At 35.9% G+C, this 21,452-nt stretch overlaps 1 protein-coding gene across 6 annotated transcripts in view; it reads left to right on the top strand.

The window, feature by feature from the left end:
* Positions 1-21,452, top strand: part of NUP155 (nucleoporin 155) — a 69,509-nt gene that overhangs the window by 15,195 nt on the left and 32,862 nt on the right. For all 6 annotated transcript variants that reach the window (XR_014241838.1, XM_082382190.1, XM_082382189.1 and 3 more), the window contains 8 exons: positions 481-647; positions 11,455-11,560; positions 12,404-12,477; positions 12,800-12,891; positions 14,844-14,941; positions 15,434-15,586; positions 17,044-17,144; positions 19,459-19,629. Coding sequence is in view for 5 of the 6 variants with exons in the window: in XM_082382190.1 (XP_082238316.1) it covers positions 481-647; positions 11,455-11,560; positions 12,404-12,477; positions 12,800-12,891; positions 14,844-14,941; positions 15,434-15,586; positions 17,044-17,144; positions 19,459-19,629 (962 nt within the window). In the remaining variant the exon portion in view is untranslated. The remainder of the gene's footprint in view (positions 1-480; positions 648-11,454; positions 11,561-12,403; positions 12,478-12,799; positions 12,892-14,843; positions 14,942-15,433; positions 15,587-17,043; positions 17,145-19,458; positions 19,630-21,452) is intronic.

Below are 21,452 nucleotides of genomic sequence, written 5' to 3'. Positions count from 1 at the left end.
GCCATCAATTAATTTATTACATGCACATTCAGTGGTTTCTTTTGCATTCTACCAGTGTTTTAGGTAAAATAATGTTGAATTTCAGAGCCTCAAATGGATGATTATTGGGGTGGGCTGGGGGGAAAAAAGAAAAAATTAATGATTATTACTACCATATCCCTAGGCTTTTTTCCAAAATTTAATACTTCGGGTTAGTTTTTTTTGTTTGATGTTTTACTATATTACATATATATGTGCTGTATATTTTACATATTTTATATATACATACTGTAGGTTCTATTTAACATGAATTATAAAACTGTTCATATCAGACTTTTTATAGTAATTTTGAAATGTATGTTTTACGTAATTTTTTTGAAATTTTTGAGCATATCATGAATTCAGTAAGAATATCAGTTCTGAAGATAATACAGTGATTGTTTTAAAACTTTTAAAAAGCTCTTAAAGTGATTCCTATATTCTTTCTTTTAAAAAAAATAGGTTCTGGAGTTCTCAATGACAGTATGTGTGGTGGAATGCAGTTACTTCCAGATCCTTTATATTCTCTTCCTACTGATAATACTTACCTTTTAGCAATAACTTCCACTGATAATGGCAGAATTTTCTTGGCTGGAAAGGATGGCTGTTTATATGAAGTAGCATACCAAGTAAGTCTGGCATTTGTAAACATTTTCGTTTTCCTCCCTCTTTTTTTTTTTTTTAAGGGTCGAGAAACCAAAAGAGGTTTGTTTTTATAAGTCATTGGGTAAAAATAAATTATAACAATAATGAGATGCTACTTCATATCCATAACATAGTAAATTTTTTATAAGTCTGATAATAACAAGCCTTGGTGAAGAGGTAGGAGAGAGGAACTCATTCATATTCATGGAGCTTAGATAAAATTTTACCCATTTCTAGAAAACTTGAAGATGTGCATATCCCAAGAATGAGAAATTCCATAACTAGGAGTTTAACTCCAAAAACTGTAACACATATACATGATGACACATTTACAAAGACATATTAGAAAACTAGTAGAAAAAAATGTTTTCTGTAGCTAAAGAATAAATAAATGTGGAATATATGTACAATGGCATTCTAAAACAACATGAAATCATATTATGTATATATAATTAAGTAAATTTGCATTACAAAAATTACATTACAAAATAACAAGTATATCATCATACTATTTATCATTTTAAAACAGAAAATTTAGTCAATATGGTGATCAAATAAATGCCTGATTAATAAAAATATAAAAGTAATTAGGTATGGCATGCAGAAATTTTAACATAAAATTTACCTCTAAGGATCAAGCAATGGAAGAAGGATGAGGGTGTTGAGGGGAGTATGTTTTATTTCTTTCAATAAAGGAATGATGGAAAGTAAATAAAGCATAATGTTAACATCTGTTTAATCTTAGTTATGGGCACATATGTGTCAGTGATGTTATCTTTGTAAAATTTTAGATGCCTCATAATTAGAAATTTTTAAAGTGTATGTTAAAGAAAGCATCTGAGTGCATAAACACCAGAAGTCTATCTCATAAGAGGTATATCCAAAGTACTTTTATACTGCTCTTCATCTAACTAATCATTGTGATCACCTCTCTGTAGGGAATACTTCTTTTTTTTTTTTTATTTACATCTTTATTGGAGTATAATTGCTTTACAATGGTGTGTTAGTTTCTGCTTTATAACAAAGTGAATCAGTTATACATATACATATATCCCCATATCTCTTCCCTCTTGCGTCTCCCTCCCTCCCACCCTCCCTATCCCACCCCTCTAGGTGGTCACAAAGCACCTAGCTGATCTCCCTGTGCTATTCGGATGCTTCCCACTAGCTATCTATTTTACGTTTGGTAGTGTATATATGTCCTTGCCACTCTCTCACTTTGTCACAGCTTACCCTTTCCCCTCCTCATATCCTCAAGTCCATTCTCTAGTAGGTCTGTGTCTTTATTCCTGTCTTACCACTAGGTTCTTCATGACCTTTTTTTTTTTTTTCCCTTAGATTCCATATATATGTGTTAGCATACTGTATTTGTTTTTCTCTTTCTGACTTACTTGACTCTGTATGACAGACTCTAACTCCATCCACCTCACTACAAATAACTCAATTTCGTTTCTTTTTATGGCTGAGTATTATTCCATTGTATATATGTGCCACATCTTCTTTATCCATTCATCCGATGATGGACACGTAGGTTGCTTCCATGTCCTGGCTATTGTAAATAGAGCTGCAATGAACATTTTGGTACATGACTCTTTTTGTTTTTTGTTTTTTGTTTTTGTTTTTGTTTTCTTTTTAATTTATTTTTTTTTAAACATCTTTATTGAAGTATAATTGCTTCACAATGGTGTGTTAGTTTCTGCTTTATAACAAAGTGAATCAGCTACACATATACACACGTTCCCATATCTCCTCCCTCCTGCATCTCGCTCCCTCCCACCCTCCCCATCCCACCCCCCCAGGCGGTCACAAAGCACTGAGCTGATCTCCCTGTGCTATGCGGCTGCTTCCCACTAGCTATCTATTTTACATTTGGTAGTGTATATATGTCCATGACACTCTCTCACCCTGTCACATCTCACCCCTCCCCCTCCCCATATCCTCAAGTCCATTCTTTAGTAGGTCTGTGTCTTTATTCCCATCTTGCCACTAGGTTCTTCATGACCTTTTTTTTTTTTTTTTCCCTTAGATTCCATATATATGTGTTAGCATACTGTATTTGTTTTTCTCTTTCTGACTTACTTGACTCTGTATGACAGACTCTAACTCCATCCACCTCATTACAAATACCTCCATTTCATTTCTTTTTATGGCTGAGTAATATTTCATTGTATATATGTGCCACATCTTCTTTATCCATTCATCCGATGATGGACACTTAGGTTGCTTCCATGTCCTGGGTATTGTAAATAGAGCTGCAATGACCATTTTGGTACATGACTCTTTTTGAATTATGGTTTTCTCAGGGTATATGCCCAGTAGTGGGATTGCTGGGTCATACAGTAGTTCTATTTTTAGTTTTTTAAGGAACCTCCATACTGTTCTCCATAGTGGCTGTATCAATTTACATTCCCACCAACAGTGCAAGAGGGTTCCCTTTTCTCCACACCCTCTCCAGCATTTATTGTTTGTAGATTTTTTGATGATGGCCATTCTGACCGGTGTGAGATGATACCTCATTGTAGTTTTGATTTGCATTTCTCTAATGATTAATGATGTTGAGCATTCTTTCATGTGTCTGTTGGCCATCTGTATATCTTCTTTGGAGAAATGTCTGTTTAGGTCTTCTGCCCATTTTTGGATTGGGTTTTTTGTTTTTTTGTTATTGAGCTGCATGAGCTGCTTGTAAATTTTGGAGATTAATCCTTTGTCAGTTGCTTCATTTGCAAATATATTCTCCCATTCTGAGGTCTTGTTTATGGTTTCCTTTGCTGTGCAAAAGCTTTTAAGTTTCATTAGGTCCCATTTGTTTATTTGTGTTTTTATTTCCATTTCTCTAGGAGCTGGGTCAAAAAGGATCTTGCTGTGATTTATGTCCTAGAGTGTTCTGCCTATGTTTTCCTCTAAGAGTTTGATAGTGTCTGGCTTTACACTTAGGTCTTTAATCCATTTTGAGTTTATTTTTGTGTATGGTGTCAGGGAGTGTTCTAATTTCATACTTTTACATGTACCTGTCCAATTTTCCCAGCACCACTTATTGAAGAGGCTGTCTTTTCTCCACTGTATATGCTTGCCTCCTTTATCAAAGATAAGGTGACCATATGTGCATGGGTTTATCTCTGGGCTTTCTATCCTGTTCCATTGATCTATATTTCTTTTTTTGTGCCAGTACCAAACTGTCTTGATTACTGTAGCTTTGTAGTATAGTCTGAAGTCAGGGAGCCTGAGTCCTCCAGCTCCATTTTTCGTTCTCAAGATTGCTTTGGCTATTCGGGGTCTTTTGTGTCTCCATACAAATTGTGAAATTTTTTGTTCTAGTTCTGTGAAAAATGCCATTGGTAGTTTGATAGGGATTGCATTGAATCTGTAGATTGCTTTGGGTAGTAGAGTCATTTTCACAATGTTGATTCTTCCAATCCAAGAACATGGTATATCTCTCCATCTATTTGTATCATCTTTAATTTCTTTCATCAGTGTCCTATAATTTTCTGCATACAGGTCTTTTGTCTCCTTAGGTAGGTTTATTCCTAGATATTTTATTCTTTTTGTTGCAGTGGTAAATGGGAGTGTTTTCTTAATTTCACTTTCAGATTTTTCATCATTAGTGTATAGGAATGCAAGAGATTTCTGTGCGTTAATTTTGTATCCTGCTACTTTACCAAATTCATTGATTAGCTCTAGTAGTTTTCTGGTATCATCTTTAGGATTCTCTATGTATAGTATCATGTCATCTGCAAACAGTGACAGCTTTACTTCTTCTTTTCTGATTTGGATTCCTTTTATTTCTTTTTCTTCTCTGATTGCTGTGGGCTAAAACTTCCGAAACTATATTGAATAATAGTGGTGAGAGTGGGCAACCTTGTCTTGCTCCTGATCTTAGTGGAAATGGTTTCAGTTTTTCACCAATGAGGACGATTTTGGCTGTGGGTTTGTCATATATGGCCTTTATTATGTTGAGGAAAGTTCCCTCTATGCCTACTTTCTGGAGGGTTTTTATCATTAATGGGTGTTGAATTTTGTTGAAAGCTTTTTCGGCATCTATTGAGATGATCATATGGTTTTTCTCCTTCAATTTGTTAACATGGTGTATCATGTTGATTGTTTTGCGTATATTGAAGAATCCTTGGATTCCTGGAATAAACCCCTCTTGATCATGTTGTATGATCCTTTTAATGTGCTGTTGGATTCTGTTTGCTAGTATTTTGTTGAGGATTTTTGCATCTATGTTCATCAGTGATATTGGCCTGTAGTTTTCTTTCTTTGTGACATCTTTGTCTGGTTTTGATATCAGGGTGATGGTGGCCTCGTAGAATGAGTTTGGGAGTGTTCCTCCCTTTGCTATGTTTTGGAAGAGTTTGAGAAGGATAGGTGTTAGCTCTTCTCTAAATGTTTGATAGAATTCGCCTGTGAAGCCATCTGCTCCTGGGCTTTTGTTTCTTGGAAGATTTTTAATCACAGTTTCAATTTCAGTGCTTGTGATTGGACTGTTCATATTTTCTGTTTCCTCCTGGTTCAGTCTCAGCAGGTTGTGCTTTTCTAAGAATTTGTCCATTTCTTCCAGGTTGTCCATTTTATTGGCATATAGTTGCTTGTAGTAATCTTTCATAATCGTTTGTATTTCTGCAGTGTCAGTTGTTACTTCTCCTTTTTCATTTCTAATTCTATTGATTTGAGTCTTCTCCCTTTTTTTTTTCTTGATGAGTCTGGCTAATGGTTTATCAGTTTTGTTTATCTTCTCAAAGAACCAGCTTTTAGTTTCATTGACCTTTGCTATCATTTCCTTCATTTCTTTTTCATTTATTTCTGATCTGATCTTTATGATTTCTTCTGCTAACTTTGGGGTTTTTTTGTTCTTCTTTCTCTAATTGCTTTAGGTGCAAGGTTAGGTTGTTTATTTGAGATGTTTCCTGTCTCTTAAGGTAGGATTGTATTGCTATAAACTTCCCTCTTATAACTGCTTTTGCTGCATCCCATAGGTTTTGGGTCGTTGTGTTTTCATTGTCATTTGTTTCTAGGTATTTTTTGATTTCCCCTTTGATTTCTTCAGTGATCACTTGGTTATTAAGTAGTGTATTGTTTAGCCTCCATGTGTTTGTATTTTTTTTTTCACACACACACACTGTATTTTATTTTTACAAGAGATAAATAGACTGACACCAAGCATTGTACATGGATGACCACAACAAAAGCAACAATGATTGCAATTGCCAAACATGAAACACACTCCTACTATGTCATAATATTGACATTCAGTCCAGTAATCCTCCACTGTAACAGCTCCTTTACTTTGCAGTGAAAATTGATGAACTCATAAAACTGATGAACTCATAAAAGTGCTAACAAAAGATCAAGCTGTTTGTATTTTTTACAGATCTTTTCCTGTAATTGATATCTAGTCTCATAGCATTGTGGTCGGAAAAGATACTTGATATGATTTCGATTTTCTTTAATTTACCAAGGCTTGATTTGTGACCCAAGATATGATCTATCCTGGAGAATGTTCCATGAGCACTTGAGAAGAAAGTGTATTCTGTTGTTTTTGGATGGAATATCCTATAAATATCAATTAAGTCCATCTTGTTTAATGTATCATTTAAAGCTTGTGTTTCCTTATTTATTTTCATTTTGGGTGATTTGTCCATTGGTGAAAGTGGGGTGTTAAAGTCCCCTACTATGATTGTGTTTCTGTCGATTTCCCCTTTTATGGCTGTTAGTATTTGCCTTATGTACTGAGGTGCTCCTGTGTTGGGTGCATAAATATTTACAATTGTTATATCTTCTTCTTGGATTGACCCCTTGATCATTATGGCGTGTCCTTCTTTGTCTCTTGTAATAGTCTGTATTTTAAAGCCTGTTTTGTCTGATATGAGAATTGCTGCTCCAGCTCTCTTTTGATTTCCATTTGCTTGGAATATCTTTTTCCATCCCCTCACTTTCAGTCTGTATGTGTCCCATGGTCTGAAGTGGGTCTCTTGTAGACAGCATATATACGGGTCTTGTTTTTGTATCCATTCAGCCAGTCTGTGTCTTTTGGTTGGAGCATTTAATCCATTTACATTTAAGTTAATTATTGATATGTATGTTCTTCCCATTTTCTTAAATGTTTTGGGTTTGTTATTGTCGGTGTTTTCCTTCTCTTGTGTTTCTTGCCTAGAGAAGTTCCTTTAGCATTTGTTGTAAAGCTGGTTTGGTGGCACTGAACTCTCAGCTTTTGCTTGTCTGTATAGGTTTTAATTTCTCCATGAAATCTGAATGAGATCCTTGCTGGGTAGAGTAATCTTGGTTATAGGTTTTTCTCCTTCATCACTTTAAATATGTCCTGCCACTCCCTTCTGGCTTGCAGAGTTTCTGCTGAAAGATCATCTGTTAACCTTATGGGGATTCCCTTTTATGTTATTTGTTGCTTTTCCCTTTTTGCTTTTAATATTTTTTCTCTGTATTTAATTTTTGATAGTTTGATTAATATGTGTCTTGGCATGTGTCTTCTTGGATTTATCCTGTATGGGACTCTCTGTGCTTCCAGGACTTGATCAACTATTTCCTTTCCCATATTAGGGAAGTTTTCAACTATAATCTCTTCAAATATTTTCTCAGTCCCTTTCTTTTTCTCTTCTTCTTCTGGGGCCCCTATAATTCGAATGTTGGTGCGTTTAGTGTTGTCCCAGAGGTCTCTGAGACTGTCCTCAGTTCTTTTCATTCTTTTTTCTTTATTCTGCTCTGCAGTAGTTATTTCCACTATTTTATCTTCCAGGTCACTTCTCCGTTCTTCTGCCTCAGTTATTCTGCTATTGATCCCTTCTAGAGTATTTTTAATTTCATTTATTGTGTTGTTCATCGTTGCTTGTTTCCTCTTTAGTTCTTCTAGATCCTTGTGAAATGTTTCTTGCATTTTGTCTATTCTATTTCCAAGATTTTGGATCATCTTTACTATCATTATTCTGAATTCTTTTTCAGGTAGACTGCCTGTTTCCTCTTCATTTGTTAGGTCTGGTGTGTTTTTACCTTGCTCCTTCATCTGCTGTGTGTTTTTCTGTCTTCTCATTTTGCTTATCTCACTGTGTTTGGGGTCTCCTTTTTGCAGGCTGCAGGTTCGTAGTTCCCATTGTTTTTGGTGTCTGTCCCCAGTGGCTAAGTTTGGTTCAGTGGGTTGTGTAGGCTTCCTGGTGGAGGGAACTAGTGCCTGTGTTCTGGTGGATGAGGCTGGATATTGTCTTTCTGGTGGGCAGGTCCACGTCTGGTGGTGTGTTTTGGGGTGTCTGTGGCCTTATTATGATTTTAGGCAGCCTCTCTGCTAATGGATGGGGCTGTGTTCCTGTCTTGCTAGTTGTTTGGCATAGGGTGTCCAGCACTGTAGCTTGCTGGTCGTTGAGTGAAGCTGGGTCTTGGTGTTGAGATGGAGATCTCTGGGAGATTTTCGCCGTTTGGTATTATGTGGAGCTGGGAGGTCTCTTGTGGACCAGTGTCCTGAAGTTGGCTCTCCCACCTCAGAGGCACAGCCCTGATGCCTGGCTGGAGCACCAAGAGCCTTTCATCCACGCGGCTCAGAATAAAAGGAGAAAAAGTAGAAAGAAAGAAAGAGGAAAAAATAAATTAAAATAAGATAAAATAAAATAAAGTTATTAAAATAAAAAATAATTATTAAGAAAAAAAAATTTTTAAGTATAAAAAAAAAAAGGGCAGACAGAACCCTAGGACAAATGGTGAAAGCAAAACTATACAGACAAAATCTCACACAGAAGCATACACATACACACTCACAAAAAGAGGAAAAGGGGAAAAAATGATAATATCTTGCTCCCAAAGTCCACCTCCTCAATTTGGGATGATTCGTTGTCTATTCAGGTATTCCACAGATGCAGGGTACATCAAGTTGATTGTGGAGCTTTAATCCACTGCTTCTGAGGCTGCTGGGAGAAATTTCCCTTTCTCTTCTTTGTTCACACAGCTCCTGGGGTTCAGCTTTGGATTTGGACCCGCCTCTGCGTGTAGGTCGCCTGAGGGCGTCTCTTCTTCGCTCAGACAGGACAGGGTTAAAGGAGCAGCTGATTTGGGGGCTCTGGCTCCCTCAGGCCGGGAGGAGGGAGGGGTATGGATGCGCGTCGAGCCTGCGCGGCAGAGGCCGGCGTGAAGTTGCAGCAGCCTGAGGCGCGCTGTGCATTCTCCTGGGGAAGTTGTCCCTGGATCACGGGACCCTGGCAGTGGTGGGCTGCACAGGCTCCCGGGTGGGGCGGTGTGGATAGTGACCTGTGCTTGCACACAGGCTTCTTGGTGGCGGTAGCAGCAGCCTTAGCGTCTCATGCCCGTCTCTGGGGTCCATGCTGATTGCCGCGGCTTGCGCCCGTCTCTGGAGCTCCTTTAAGCAGAGCTCTTAATCCCCTCTCCTCGAGCACCAGGAAACAAAGAGGCAAGAAAAAGTCTCTTGCCTCTTCCGCAGGTCCAGACTTTTCCCGGACTCCCTTCTGGCTAGCCGTGGTGCACTAGCCCCTTCAGGCTGTGTTCACGCCACCAACCCCAGTCCTCTCCCTGGGATCCGACCGAAGCCCGAGTCTCGGCTCCCAGCCCCCACCCACCCTGGTGGGTGAGCAGACAAACCTCTCGGGCTGGTGAGTGCTGGTCGGCACCGCTCCTCTGTGCGGGAATCTCTCCGCTTTGCCCTCTGCACCCCTGTGGCTGCGCTCTCCTCCGCGGCTCCGAAGCTTCCCCCCTCCGCCACCCGCAGTCTCCGCCCGCGAAGGGGCTTCCTAGTGTGTGGAAACCTTTCCTCCTTCACAGCTCCCTCCCACTGGTGCAGGTCCTGTCCCTATTCTTTTGTCTGTTTTTTCTTTTTTCTTTTGCCCTACCCAGGTACGTGGGGAGTTTCTTGCCTTTTGGGAGGTCTGAGGTCTTCTGCCAGCGTTCAGTGGGTGTTCTATAGGAGCAGTTCCACGTGTAGATGTATTTCTGATGTATCTGTGGGGAGGAAGGTGATATCCGCGTCTTACTCTTCCGTCATCTTCTCCTCTCTCCCTCTCCCTCTTAATGTAGTAAGAATAGATAAGCTTTTGTCTTTTTTTTAATTAATTTTTGTATTAGAGTATAGTTGATTTACAGTGTTGTGTTAGTCTCTGATAAGCTTTAGTCTTTATCTTCTAATTATATAGCTCATTAATATATTCTTATGGAAAGTAGTCAAACATACAGTTAAAGTTGTAGTCCTTCCTGACTACACCATATGTGTAAAACCCAGTCCTTCCCCCAAAGGTAACAGCCATTGTCATTTCTGTGTATGTCCTTGTAGAACATGATGCATACATTTCTAAATACCTATAAATGTCTTTAAATATCTATAGATAATACATGTGTATTTATTTGTGTGTATACACGTATACAAATACATAGTATACTTCTGTGTATGTATTTTTTTACTTGTATTATTACTTAAGTTTTGTTTCATATTGGCTTTTTTTTCCATTGTCTGCCTTTTTTTTTTTTTTCCCCCACGCCGTGTGGCTTTCGGGATCTTAGTTCACCGACCAGGGATTGAAACTGGGCCAAGGCAGTGAAAGTGGTGAGCCCTAACCGATGGACCACCAGGGAATTCCCATAATTGGCTTTTTTTCATTTAGCTGTGCCTTGAAAGTCTTTCCTTGTCAGTATCTGATAGATAGACTATGTGTTATGTTTTGTGATTGCTGCATGATTGTCCATAAAATGGATGTATTGATACATGATTGAACAATTCCTTTCTTGATAGACTTCTAGGTTTTTATTATACCTTTCAGAAATGGTGGCATGATAAGTGTTCTTTTGCAAGCTTCCTTGTGCACACGTGTAGAGGTTTTCTAGTGTGGAGACTTAGAATTCTAATAGTTGTATTATAGTACATGTGTATTTAAAACTGAATTTTCTATTTTCATTTTGCCCTCTTAAGAGTTTTGGACTCTTAGCAGGCATCTGTGATTGTATCCCTTTCCTCTCCCTCCTCACTCTCACTAACCCTGGTATTTTGTAACTTATTAATTTTGACCAGTCAGACAGAAGACAATTGTTTTTTATTACTAGTTGGGTTGCGCATCTTTTCATGTATTTATTGGTCATTTGTGTTTACTCTGAAATGTCTTTGTATCCTTTGCTCCATTATTTTTCCCCTTTACTGTATTGTTGCCTTTATCATAAGGTAAACAGTAGGAAACTGATAAGACAAGTATTCTCATAGGCACACAGCTAATTAGTGGCAGAGATAGGATTAGAACTGAGGTTAGCTTTTTTATGATATTGTATCTCTTACTTACCCAATTTCTCTTGGTTTTGTTAACTACAAAAAAAAGATTTTGTTGTAGATTTAAGTATGGCAAAACTTGATCATTGAGGGGCAGACTGTAGATTATGATGGTGGTGGCTACTATTTTTTAAATTGCCTTTTAGCAGTAGTGGGAAGAGATAAAAATACCTCTATCCTATGTACTTTTGACACTTATAAACTACGCTTATTACTTCCCTTACTGCTTTCAAATAGGAGTTTTTAAGATAATTAAAATGAGTTCACTAACATAGCATTACTGAGGTTGCTGCAATAGACATAGCCGATTTCATTGAGAGCAGTGATTTGATTTTCATTAAATACATTTTCTATTTTTAATTACAGGACTAAACTTAGTACTTCTCAGTACTTATTTTTGAGTAGTATGTCTTAGTTTACAATTATTGGTATTTTACTAAGATTTGAGAATCTTTATAAACATAAGTATATAATAGTTGCTATGATGGAGGTACCTACATTTACAAGTCTTATGTCTTTCAATTTTTTCTTTTAAGGCAGAAGCAGGCTGGTTTAGCCAGAGGTGTAGGAAAATAAACCACTCAAAGAGTGCACTTTCTTTCCTTGTTCCTTCGTTACTACAGTTCACATTCTCAGAAGATGGTGAGTAGAAAACAAATTTGGCAAACAAAAAATTTTAACAAATCACTGACCTAACATTTTCTTCAGAAATTCTCATTCTTAATTGAAACAGTTTCTTACTAAACAGTATTTGTTATATATTCATATCATCTTTTAAAGGGAGAAGAGATGATAAAACAGCATGAGTTTTATTCCCAAGTTCCTATAAATGTAGCACCATAGAACATGTGTCTACAACAGCTATATATACTTAAACCACCCGTGTCTTTGTGAGAGAGTTAGACATTCAGACATTTAATACATGTTTTGCCTGGTCTGAAAGAAATTCCCAGCATAAAATGAATATATCTGAGTTTTTAATTGAGAGATTTAGGCAGGTGAAGTAATTTTAAAATGCTTCAGTAAAGTAAGATAAATATATCTAAAAATGTTAATATGACTGAATTTTTTAATTATTTTCTTTTACACAATGAATTATTAAACTAAGCTGGAAGTTTCTTGAAGGAATGGACCAGGTATAATTATTTTATGTGTTTCTAGCATATAGTAAACATTCATTAAATGCTGAATGAAGGAATAATTTGGAACTTGTTTTTGGTTTGGCTTAAAATTAATTTAAAGGACAGAATAACTTATTCGTGATGCTCTTAACCCAGTCACAGTATATGATGTTTGCTTTTTTTCGCGTGTTGTCTGACCTGAATGCTTCTTGGCTTTGTCCTTGTGCAACTACCCTAAGACTTACCTACAAAACAAAAGAAAAGCCCTGAATGTAAATCAGCAATTTTAATGTGTTGTAAGTGGCTACTGTGTTTGATTTGTTAACCTCTGGTTTTTTTTTTTCTTCTTCTGTCTTATTCTTAGATCCTATTGTTCAAATTGCAATTGATAATTCAAGAAATATTTTATATACACGATCGGAGAAAGGAGTAATACAAGTAAGTATTAATATTATACCACCATGTAAGAGGGGAAGAACATCCCTGTTTTTAAGGAACAAGATTTAGTCACTCTTGGGCTTTTCCTATGAACTGTGTGCTTTAAAAACAAAAAAAACAAAAAAAACCCAAACCGCTTCTTAAGGCCCCCTTTTTATGAAATTGTTAATCTCTGAATGTTTTCATACCTATATGAAGTACCAAAAGTAAAGGATCCCTAAAAAGGAAAAGTTTATTTAATAAAAGTTTATTTAAAAGGTTATTTTGTAAAGTATATACAGTTTATAATCATGTTTAAGTGGGTATGATTTTTTATTCACAGGTGTATGATTTGGGCCATGATGGACAAGGAATGAACAGAGTTGCCTCAGTGTCACAGAATTCTATTGTTTCTGCTGCTGGAAACATTGCTAGGTAATATGTAATTTATTCTCAGGCATTTCATTTGCAGGCATAATTATATTATTTATATGCAGTATACTAAAATTATTCCCTCCTCGAAATATCTCCAGAAAATAAGAAACGTTGAAGGAGGTGACATCGTAGGTTATGTTTGAAACAGTTTCTAGCAATGCTTCCTTTTATTCTCATGTTGGATGGTTTGAAACATAAGGCAGACTGGTTTTACAGTGTAAAGGACAGCTTGACCTGTGATTTTCCTTGGAGTTTGAAATTATTCTCTAAGTGGTCTATGCAGGCATTATAGGTATTATGACTAGGAAACTGCAAGTCTCAAAGTTTCCCCTTTTGTAACTACTCCACCCTTTTAACAGGTCTACATGGTAGTTTCATTGGTCTGATAACGGACACAAGTACGTTTCGGGAAATACAGAATTTCACAGTTATATTAGCCTCACTGTATTCTTGAGGAAACTAAAACTAAGGGATGTTATGATTTGCCTGAGGGCTAACTCCTAAGTAAGTGCTGAGATCCAACCTAAAAGCCAAGTTTTCAGACACTATACACTGCTATTTGCATGTGTCACAAGTGACTTAGCTGCAGAAATTCTCTTCACCTAACAAAGACCTCAGATTTTCAGTTTCTGTTTTCTGTGTGCCTGGGTCACTGCTACAATCAGCTATCCTAGTGATAGCATGTTTTCCTTGGTCTTCAATGACCAAAAAATTCTCAAGGCAGGCAATTTGAAACAAAGTTTCCTTTTTCTTCTCCTAATTTTTTTGGGAAAGATTTTTTCAAATCCGCAGAAAAATGAAAAGAATAGCGTGATAAAATCTGATATACCCTTTACCTAAATTCACCAGTTGTTAACATTTTGCCTTATTTGCTCACTCTTAAGACCTATTTGAAAGTAAGTTGCAGACATGACTTTCACCCTTAAACCCTGCAGCTTCCATCTCCTAAGCTCTCATATACTACATTATCATTACCACACCTAAAAAATTAATAATTTTGTAATGTTATCCTAATTGTATAGTCCATATTAAAATTACTCAGTAGTCCCCCAAATCTTTCATAGCTGTTTTTCTTTACATTTTTCTCCACATTCAGCCAGAGCACATGAGCTGCGTTGGTCATTAGTCTCTTTAATATAAAATAGACCTCTTACTGCCTTTTTCAAATGTTGATATTTAGTGGGGAGGGGCAAGAGAGTTATTTGTAGAATATCCCATTTTCTGAATTTTTTTTTCCTTATCTATAGATTCAGGGTAATATTGTTCTTTGTTTATTTATTTACTTATTTATTTATTTATTTGGTTTTACCAGGTCTTAGTTGCGGCTCCAGGGCTCCTTAGTTGTGGCACGAGGCCTCCTTAGTTGTGGCATGAGAACTCATAGTTGCAGCATGTGTGTGGGATCTAGTTCCCTGACCAGGGATCAAATCCAGGCCCCCAGCTTTGGGGGCACAGAGTCTTATCCACTGCACCACCAGAGAAGTCCCAGGATAATATTGTTTTTAGCCAATATCACATACATGATGCGAACTTCTTACAGTATTACATTAAGAGGCCCATAGTACCAGTTTTCCTATTATGAACACTTGGTTAAGGTGGTATTCACCAGATCTCACCATTATGAAGGTTCATTTTTCCCCCTTTTTCATTAGTGGTAATCTTTTCAATGATATTTTGATGCTCTAAGAACAGCTTATTCCCCATTAACCATTTACCCAATGGATTTAGCTTTCTTTTATGGTCTTTGAAAAAAGATTACTCTTAACAATATTAATGTAAAGAACACACATTCAAGGGTTTTTGCCAGTTCTTGCTGCTTTTGCACTACTTTCCTAAAAAGTAGCCTTAAACTATTTTAGCATATTTAAACATGTAAAAATCCTGGTGGAATATATTCCTTGTAAGTGAGTAGATATATTTTAAAAATAAACTTTAGTTTTTCTTTCTTCTAGGACCATAGATCGTTCTGTTTTTAAACCAATTGTTCAAATAGCAGTGATTGAAAACTCCGAATCACTGGACTGTCAGTTATTGGCTGTCACACATGCAGGTATGTTGTTTTATTTATATGTGTGCTATTACTGTGATAACTTTTTATAATCTTCAGGTTTGGAAATTTATGACTGAAAATATGTTTTTACTTCTGTATCAATTATAAGCCGTATTAATGATTCATAAAATTAAGGCTTTTGAAAAATCAGAAGATTCCACTCACTCTGTCTCCTCATTTTATAGATGTAAAACCAGGCCTGAAAGGTAAAGTGGCTAACATTTAGTGACAGAGCCTGAACTGGAACGCAGGCTCCCTTGTCTTATACTTGTAGGTTCTTTCTACTGAAATGTGTTGATTTACCTCTCAATTCCAAGTGATGTCTTAGAAACCACTTCAGCTGGTAGTATGCATGGTGATTTAAGATCAGTCAGGAAAGTGATATATGGCTTTAACAGAGTTCTGTGTTTTTCTGTGGAATTGTTTCAACAACACATGTACCTCATGTCTTTTATTTCCTGTTAATGATGGATAATTTTACCCCATCATCAGGTGTAAGACTATATTTCAGCACTTGTCCGTTCAGACAGCCATGGGCACGCCCTAATACATTGACACTGGTCCACATCCGCTTACCTCCTGGATTCTCAGCATCTTCAACAGTGGAAAAGCCTTCAAAAGTACATAAAGCTCTTTATAGTAAAGGTAAATTCTGAAATACTATCAGATTTAATATTAGATTCTTAAAATTATTAAAATTAGAATGCATTTTGAGGCATTTGAAAATAACAGAGATTTCCAATGAAGTTCAGGATGTTTTGGGTTTTTTTAATCCAGGAACTCTTTTTTTATATTAGCTTATATTTCACATTTTTCATTGGCATATATATAAAAAATATAGTTTTTTAAAATATCTAAGTACTTTTAAAATTGTTTTATAAGCCTTGTACATGAACTCACTGGTCAAAATCAGTGTTATAAACTGTTATAAACAGTTATAAACTGTTATAAACTTAAAATGACTTTCCTGATAGCATGCCTGCTTTGTCAGTGTCTTTATGGATATGGAGAGTTTTGCCTGTCAAAATATGAAATTTTAATAACAAACTCTTTTGGATTCATAATTAAGTTTAAAAAATGAGATTCTAGTTAAACATCAAAACTTGAAAAATCTGTATGTGGTTTTCCCCAATATGAGAAAGCATTTGTAAAACAATTTATTTTTATTTTCTGATCATTTTAAAGCCCTTTCTCTGCTTATTCTACTGTGTCTTCTAATATTTTATTTTTCAACACCCAAATTAAACTTTCCTTTACAAATAGAATTTTTTCAAGTACATTATATCATGTACCTTCATAACATTTTTAATAACAGCTTTAATTGAGATATAATTTACATACCTTTTAAAATGTGCAGTCTATTAGTGTTTAGTTTATTCACGGAGTTGTACAACCATCACTACTATCTAATTTCGGAACATTTTCATCACTGCAGAAAGAAACCCTGTACCCATTTGCTGTCACTCCCTATTTCCTCCTTCTCCCAGCCCTGGGAAATCACTAGTCTACTTTCTGTTTCTATGGATTTGCCTCTTTGGGACATTTCATTTAAATGGAGTTGGAAAATACAGGACTGGCTTCTTTCACTTAGCATAATGCTTTCAAGCTTTATCTATTGTAGCAGGTTCTTTTTTTTTTTTTTTTTTTTTTTTTTGCTGAATAATATTTCATTGTGTGAGTGTACCACATTATAATTTGGTGGGCATTTGGGTTGTTTCTATTTTTTGGCTATTATGAATAATGTTGTTATAAACATTTATGTACAAGTTTTTGAGTGGACACGCTTTCATTTCTTTTGGCTATATACCTAAGAATGGAATGCTGGATCATATGGTAACTTTAGAAATGTTAAAATGTGAAAAAAAAAAGTTGTGTTTACCTGAAAGAAGTGCAGTATAAGGTCTAGAACACTTAGTAATGCTACCCTGGCACTAATTATATATCCTTTTAGGGGATTTATTTTTATTTTGCGACTTGTTTATAAAGATTAATGCTATATATTTATGTATCTGTATTAATGTCATTAATAATCATAATAATTATGATTATTGAGGATATATATTATTTGACATCATATAAGATTTTACATATTAACCTTTTAGGTATTCTACTGATGGCAGCCTCAGAAAATGAAGATAATGACATTTTGTGGTGTGTCAACCATGATACATTTCCTTTCCAAAAGCCAATGATGGAAACCCAGGTAAGTTATCCTGAGAGATTATAAAGAATTTTTTACATAATTTTAAGTGAAGAATAAAATTATGAGAAACTTTATCTTCTGATTTATTACTGTTTGCTTCTAATAATCTTATATGATTAGCAGTCATACTGAAAAGAAGTATATACTGTTAATTTTTTGGTTTTCCTCTGTGAGATTAGAAGTCATTATGGTACTCGTTAAAAAAACCTTTAACAAAAACATTGGAACCCTTTTAGAATGTTCTTCATAATGTACCTGAAAATGCCTATATCTTTTCTGAAATGATCTTTGTCCCACTTAAATATATTATATTTTTAGTTATTTTGAGGCCATCCATTATAGTTATGACTTAGAATTTTATCCTTATGATCTCTTTAATTTGTAGTTCTGCCTAAATATTTAACGTTTTTTCTTTTAATTATAGAAAATTTCAAACATATGCAAAAAATAGAATGGTAAACTGAATCCCACATTAAGAAATTACCCATTTCTCCATCTTGTTTCATATCTCTTCCCCACATTTATAAATGTATACACACAAACACATGATTGTGTTTTAAAAGTAAATATCACATATACCACGAAGTCAGCGGAGAGGTCCTGGGTGAGAGGTGCGGTCCCGGCCTATCCTGGCCCAATCCCACACCTAGGCCACCCACCCCAGCCCCCAGCCCAGGAGATACTGAGAGGAGGCCATCTCTACTCACTCCCCTTGCTGTCCCCTACTCCACTCCCATCTGTCCTCCTAGATGCCCTAGCATAGCTCATGTTACCTGCCCCCAGAGGCTGCTGGTCAAACGAGATAGACCAACCCCCACTAGGGTGTGAATGTCTGAGACTCTCTTTGGAGCCATCTCTTTAAAGGCATTTTGGTTCTAGTGTCACTAGCTGCTTCTGGTTATTTTCAAATGTGAACCCTTCTGGTTAGGGGGAGTGGGAAAAGGTGTGTGTAGATGGGAGGAGGAAGAACCAATTCCTGGGAATGGGGGCATGGTTTGAATGGGCTCTTCCAAGTTTCTGACATGGCCTAAGCAGCTGGAGTAGAGTCAGGAGGCAGGTATGGAGGCAAGGAGCACCTTTCTCAAATTCTTTTCTTTATCCTTTGAATTTTACTGAGCACATACTGTGGGCCTCATTATGCGACAGACTGTAAGGATTCAGAACTCAGGAAGATATAAACCCTGTCTTGATGGGAGCACAGTGTTAGGGGGTGCAGGTTTGAAATCTGGCTCTATTTCCTCAAAGCAGTGACTCAAAGGACTAACATGTCTCTGGTCCTCAATTTCCTAATCTATAGCAGTTTTAATAGGACCTACCTCTGTGGGGTGGTTGTGGGATTAAATGAGTTCATGTGTGTAAGGTGCTCAGAACACTACCTGGCACACAGGAGGCACTTGATAAACTTTAGCTATCGTTTTTATTTTTAAAGTAGATACTATACATTGTATCACTTCATCTCTATAATACTTGAGTTCTCAAGCAAATGTGGACTTTAAATATATATATAGCTCATGAACTTTAATCAAATTCTGGTCTCCCAAAAACAGCTATAAAAGACATTAGGTCAATGGAAAAATTCTGTATTGACTGGGCATTAGATTGTATTAGAGAAATGTTAATATTCTTACATGTTAGGATAGTATAGTGGTTATGTTAGAAAACATCCTTATTTTTAAGAGGTGCATGCAAAAGTATTTAGTGGTGACATGATATTCATAACTTTCAAATGGTTCAATAAATGAAAAAATATAGAAAGAAGAAAGCAAATAGGACAAAATGCTATCAATTGTTGAATCTAGGTATCAGGCATATGGACATTTATTGTACTTTCAACATTTTATTAATGCTTAAAATTTTTTATAATAAAGTATTTTAGAAGACTAGACACTTTTTTTAGAGAGTATCTTAGTTTAGAAAGCAGATATAACTTCAGAAGAAAACAAAAACTGTATGTCAGCAGATTTAAGCACTGAACCTACCAGAGTAGATCAATTTACCCTGGAAAGAGGGTAGAAAGTATAGTCTTCAGTTATTGAAAAAATTGTAATTTTAGTAAATACTATTTATAGTTTATCCTAAGAAAATTTTGCCTTTGTCTTCTGGTATGAAAAGATATACTATCATAGAAGATGCCTGATTAAAAGAATAGACATTAGAAAATTAAATACAGACTTTTGAGAATATTCGTGCTAATGTATTATTATTAATCTGTTAAACCCTACATTATTTAAAGATTGTATTTTTTTTCTTTTTAGAAAGTTTTGCCTCATGTAACTTTAATAATATGTATAAAACGTTTATTTCTTCTACATAGATGACTACTCGTGTTGATGGTCATTCCTGGGCTCTTTCTGCAATAGATGAGTTCAAAGTAGATAAGATAATCACACCCTTAAATAAGGATCATATTCCCATAACTGACTCACCAGTTGTTGTACAGCAGCACATGTTGCCTCCAAAGAAGTTTGTTCTCCTCTCAGCACAGGTATGTACATCATCTGTTAAGGTGGAGAGAAAAAGAAGAGAAGCCATATTTAACATTTTGGTCAAAGTATTCTGCAGTAGTTGCTTAATAGAGTCGTTTACCTAAGTACTTAGGAATGTTTATTCTTAAAATATTCTTAAGGAATAGTTTACAAATACCAAAAATGCGGGCCTTCTCTAGTTGTGGCAAGGGGGGGCTACTCTTCATTTCAGTGCACAAGCTTCTCATTGCGATGGCCTCTCTTTGTTGTGGAGCACGGAGTCTAGGCACACAGGCTTCAGTAGTTGTGGCACGCGGGCTCAGTAGTTGTGACTCGCGGTCTCTAGAGCTCTAGAGCGCAGGCTCAGTAGTTGCTCTGCGGCATGTGGGATCTTCTTGGACCAGGGCTCAAACCTGTGTCCACTGCATTGGCGGGTGGATTCTTAACCACTGCGCCACCAGGGAAGTCCCAAAAACTTGCTGTTTATAAAGTATTGATATTATACTTTTTCTAAAGTAGCATTTCTATCAACAGTATTCAGCATAAAATTAGTAAAACGAGCTATGTTTATTTCTTATCATGTAGTCCTCACTTGTTAAAAAAACAATTTTTTAACATTTATTTTTTGAGTAGCAATGCATTGACAAAATTCCACTGGTAGCAGAGGGGTATACACAATAAAATCTCCCTTCTGGTTTGAATCCCCTCCCTACAGACACCCATGTCATCAGAATCTGTATCTTTCCAGAGATATGTTATGATATCAATATACAAACAATGCAAGTATATTTATAAACAAACAATAGCATATTGTATGCACTGTTTTATACTTTGCTTTTTATGTTTCAAAGATAAATTTTAGATATCTTTCCATATTAATATATAAAGAACTCTCTCATTCTATTTTATATTTGAAAGGCATTCCTTTATATGGATGTACCATATTTAACTAGGCCCCTATTAATAGATCATCTTTTGCCTTTAAAAATAATGCTGCAACCTTGTGCATATATTGTTTTGCCTGTGTGTGAGTAAAGCTGTAGAATTACATCTACTGGATCAAAAAGTATGTGTATTTATCAATTTGATAGATGTTGCCAGGTTCTCTGTATACATACATTCACTATCAGTGAATGTTGAGTGCTTGTTTCCTTACATCTTGTGCAAGTACAATATGTCGTCTTATTAAGAGTGAGATTGACTGTCTGTTCTAGTGTTTATTTTTCTATGAATTATCTGTTCCTATTGTATATCCACTTTTCTATTAAGTTGTCTTTTTCTTTTTTATTTATAGAGGCTCTTTATATGTCAAGGAAACTAACTTTTTGTGATTTAGTCTCAAACATTTTTCCTGGTTTGTCATCTTATTTTGTTTATTGAGATTTTTTTTTCCATGTGGATAAGTTTATAAGTAGTTGAAATATTCAGTTTTTTGGGGGGATTTCTATTAAAGTTTAAAAAAAAAAAAAAAACCGTCCGCACTCTGAAGTTCATAAAATAATTCATCCAGAGTTTCTTCCAGTACTGTTACAGTTTTATTTTGTCCTGTCTGTTTGGAATTTATCCTGTTTTAAGTATGAGTATGGATCTAGCTTCATTTTTTTCCAAAGTGGACATACTTGTGCCAACATGATTAATGAATAATCTAACTTTGATCCTTTAGTTTGAGGGGCAGCTTTTTTTTTTTTTAATTTTTATTTATTTATTTATTTATTTATTTATTTATGGCTGTGTTGGGTCTTCGTTTCTGTGCGAGGGCTTTCTCTAGTTGTGGCAAGCGGTGGCCCCTCTTCATCGTGGTGCGTGGGCCTCTTACTATCGCGGCCTCTCTTGTTGCGGAGCA

The sequence above is a fragment of the Balaenoptera borealis genome (assembly GCF_965194805.1).
Source record: "Balaenoptera borealis genome assembly, chromosome: 2".
Taxonomy (NCBI): Eukaryota; Metazoa; Chordata; class Mammalia; order Artiodactyla; family Balaenopteridae; genus Balaenoptera; species Balaenoptera borealis.
Note: the sequence above shows the minus strand (reverse complement) of the source record. Positions and strands in the feature narration are given on the sequence as shown.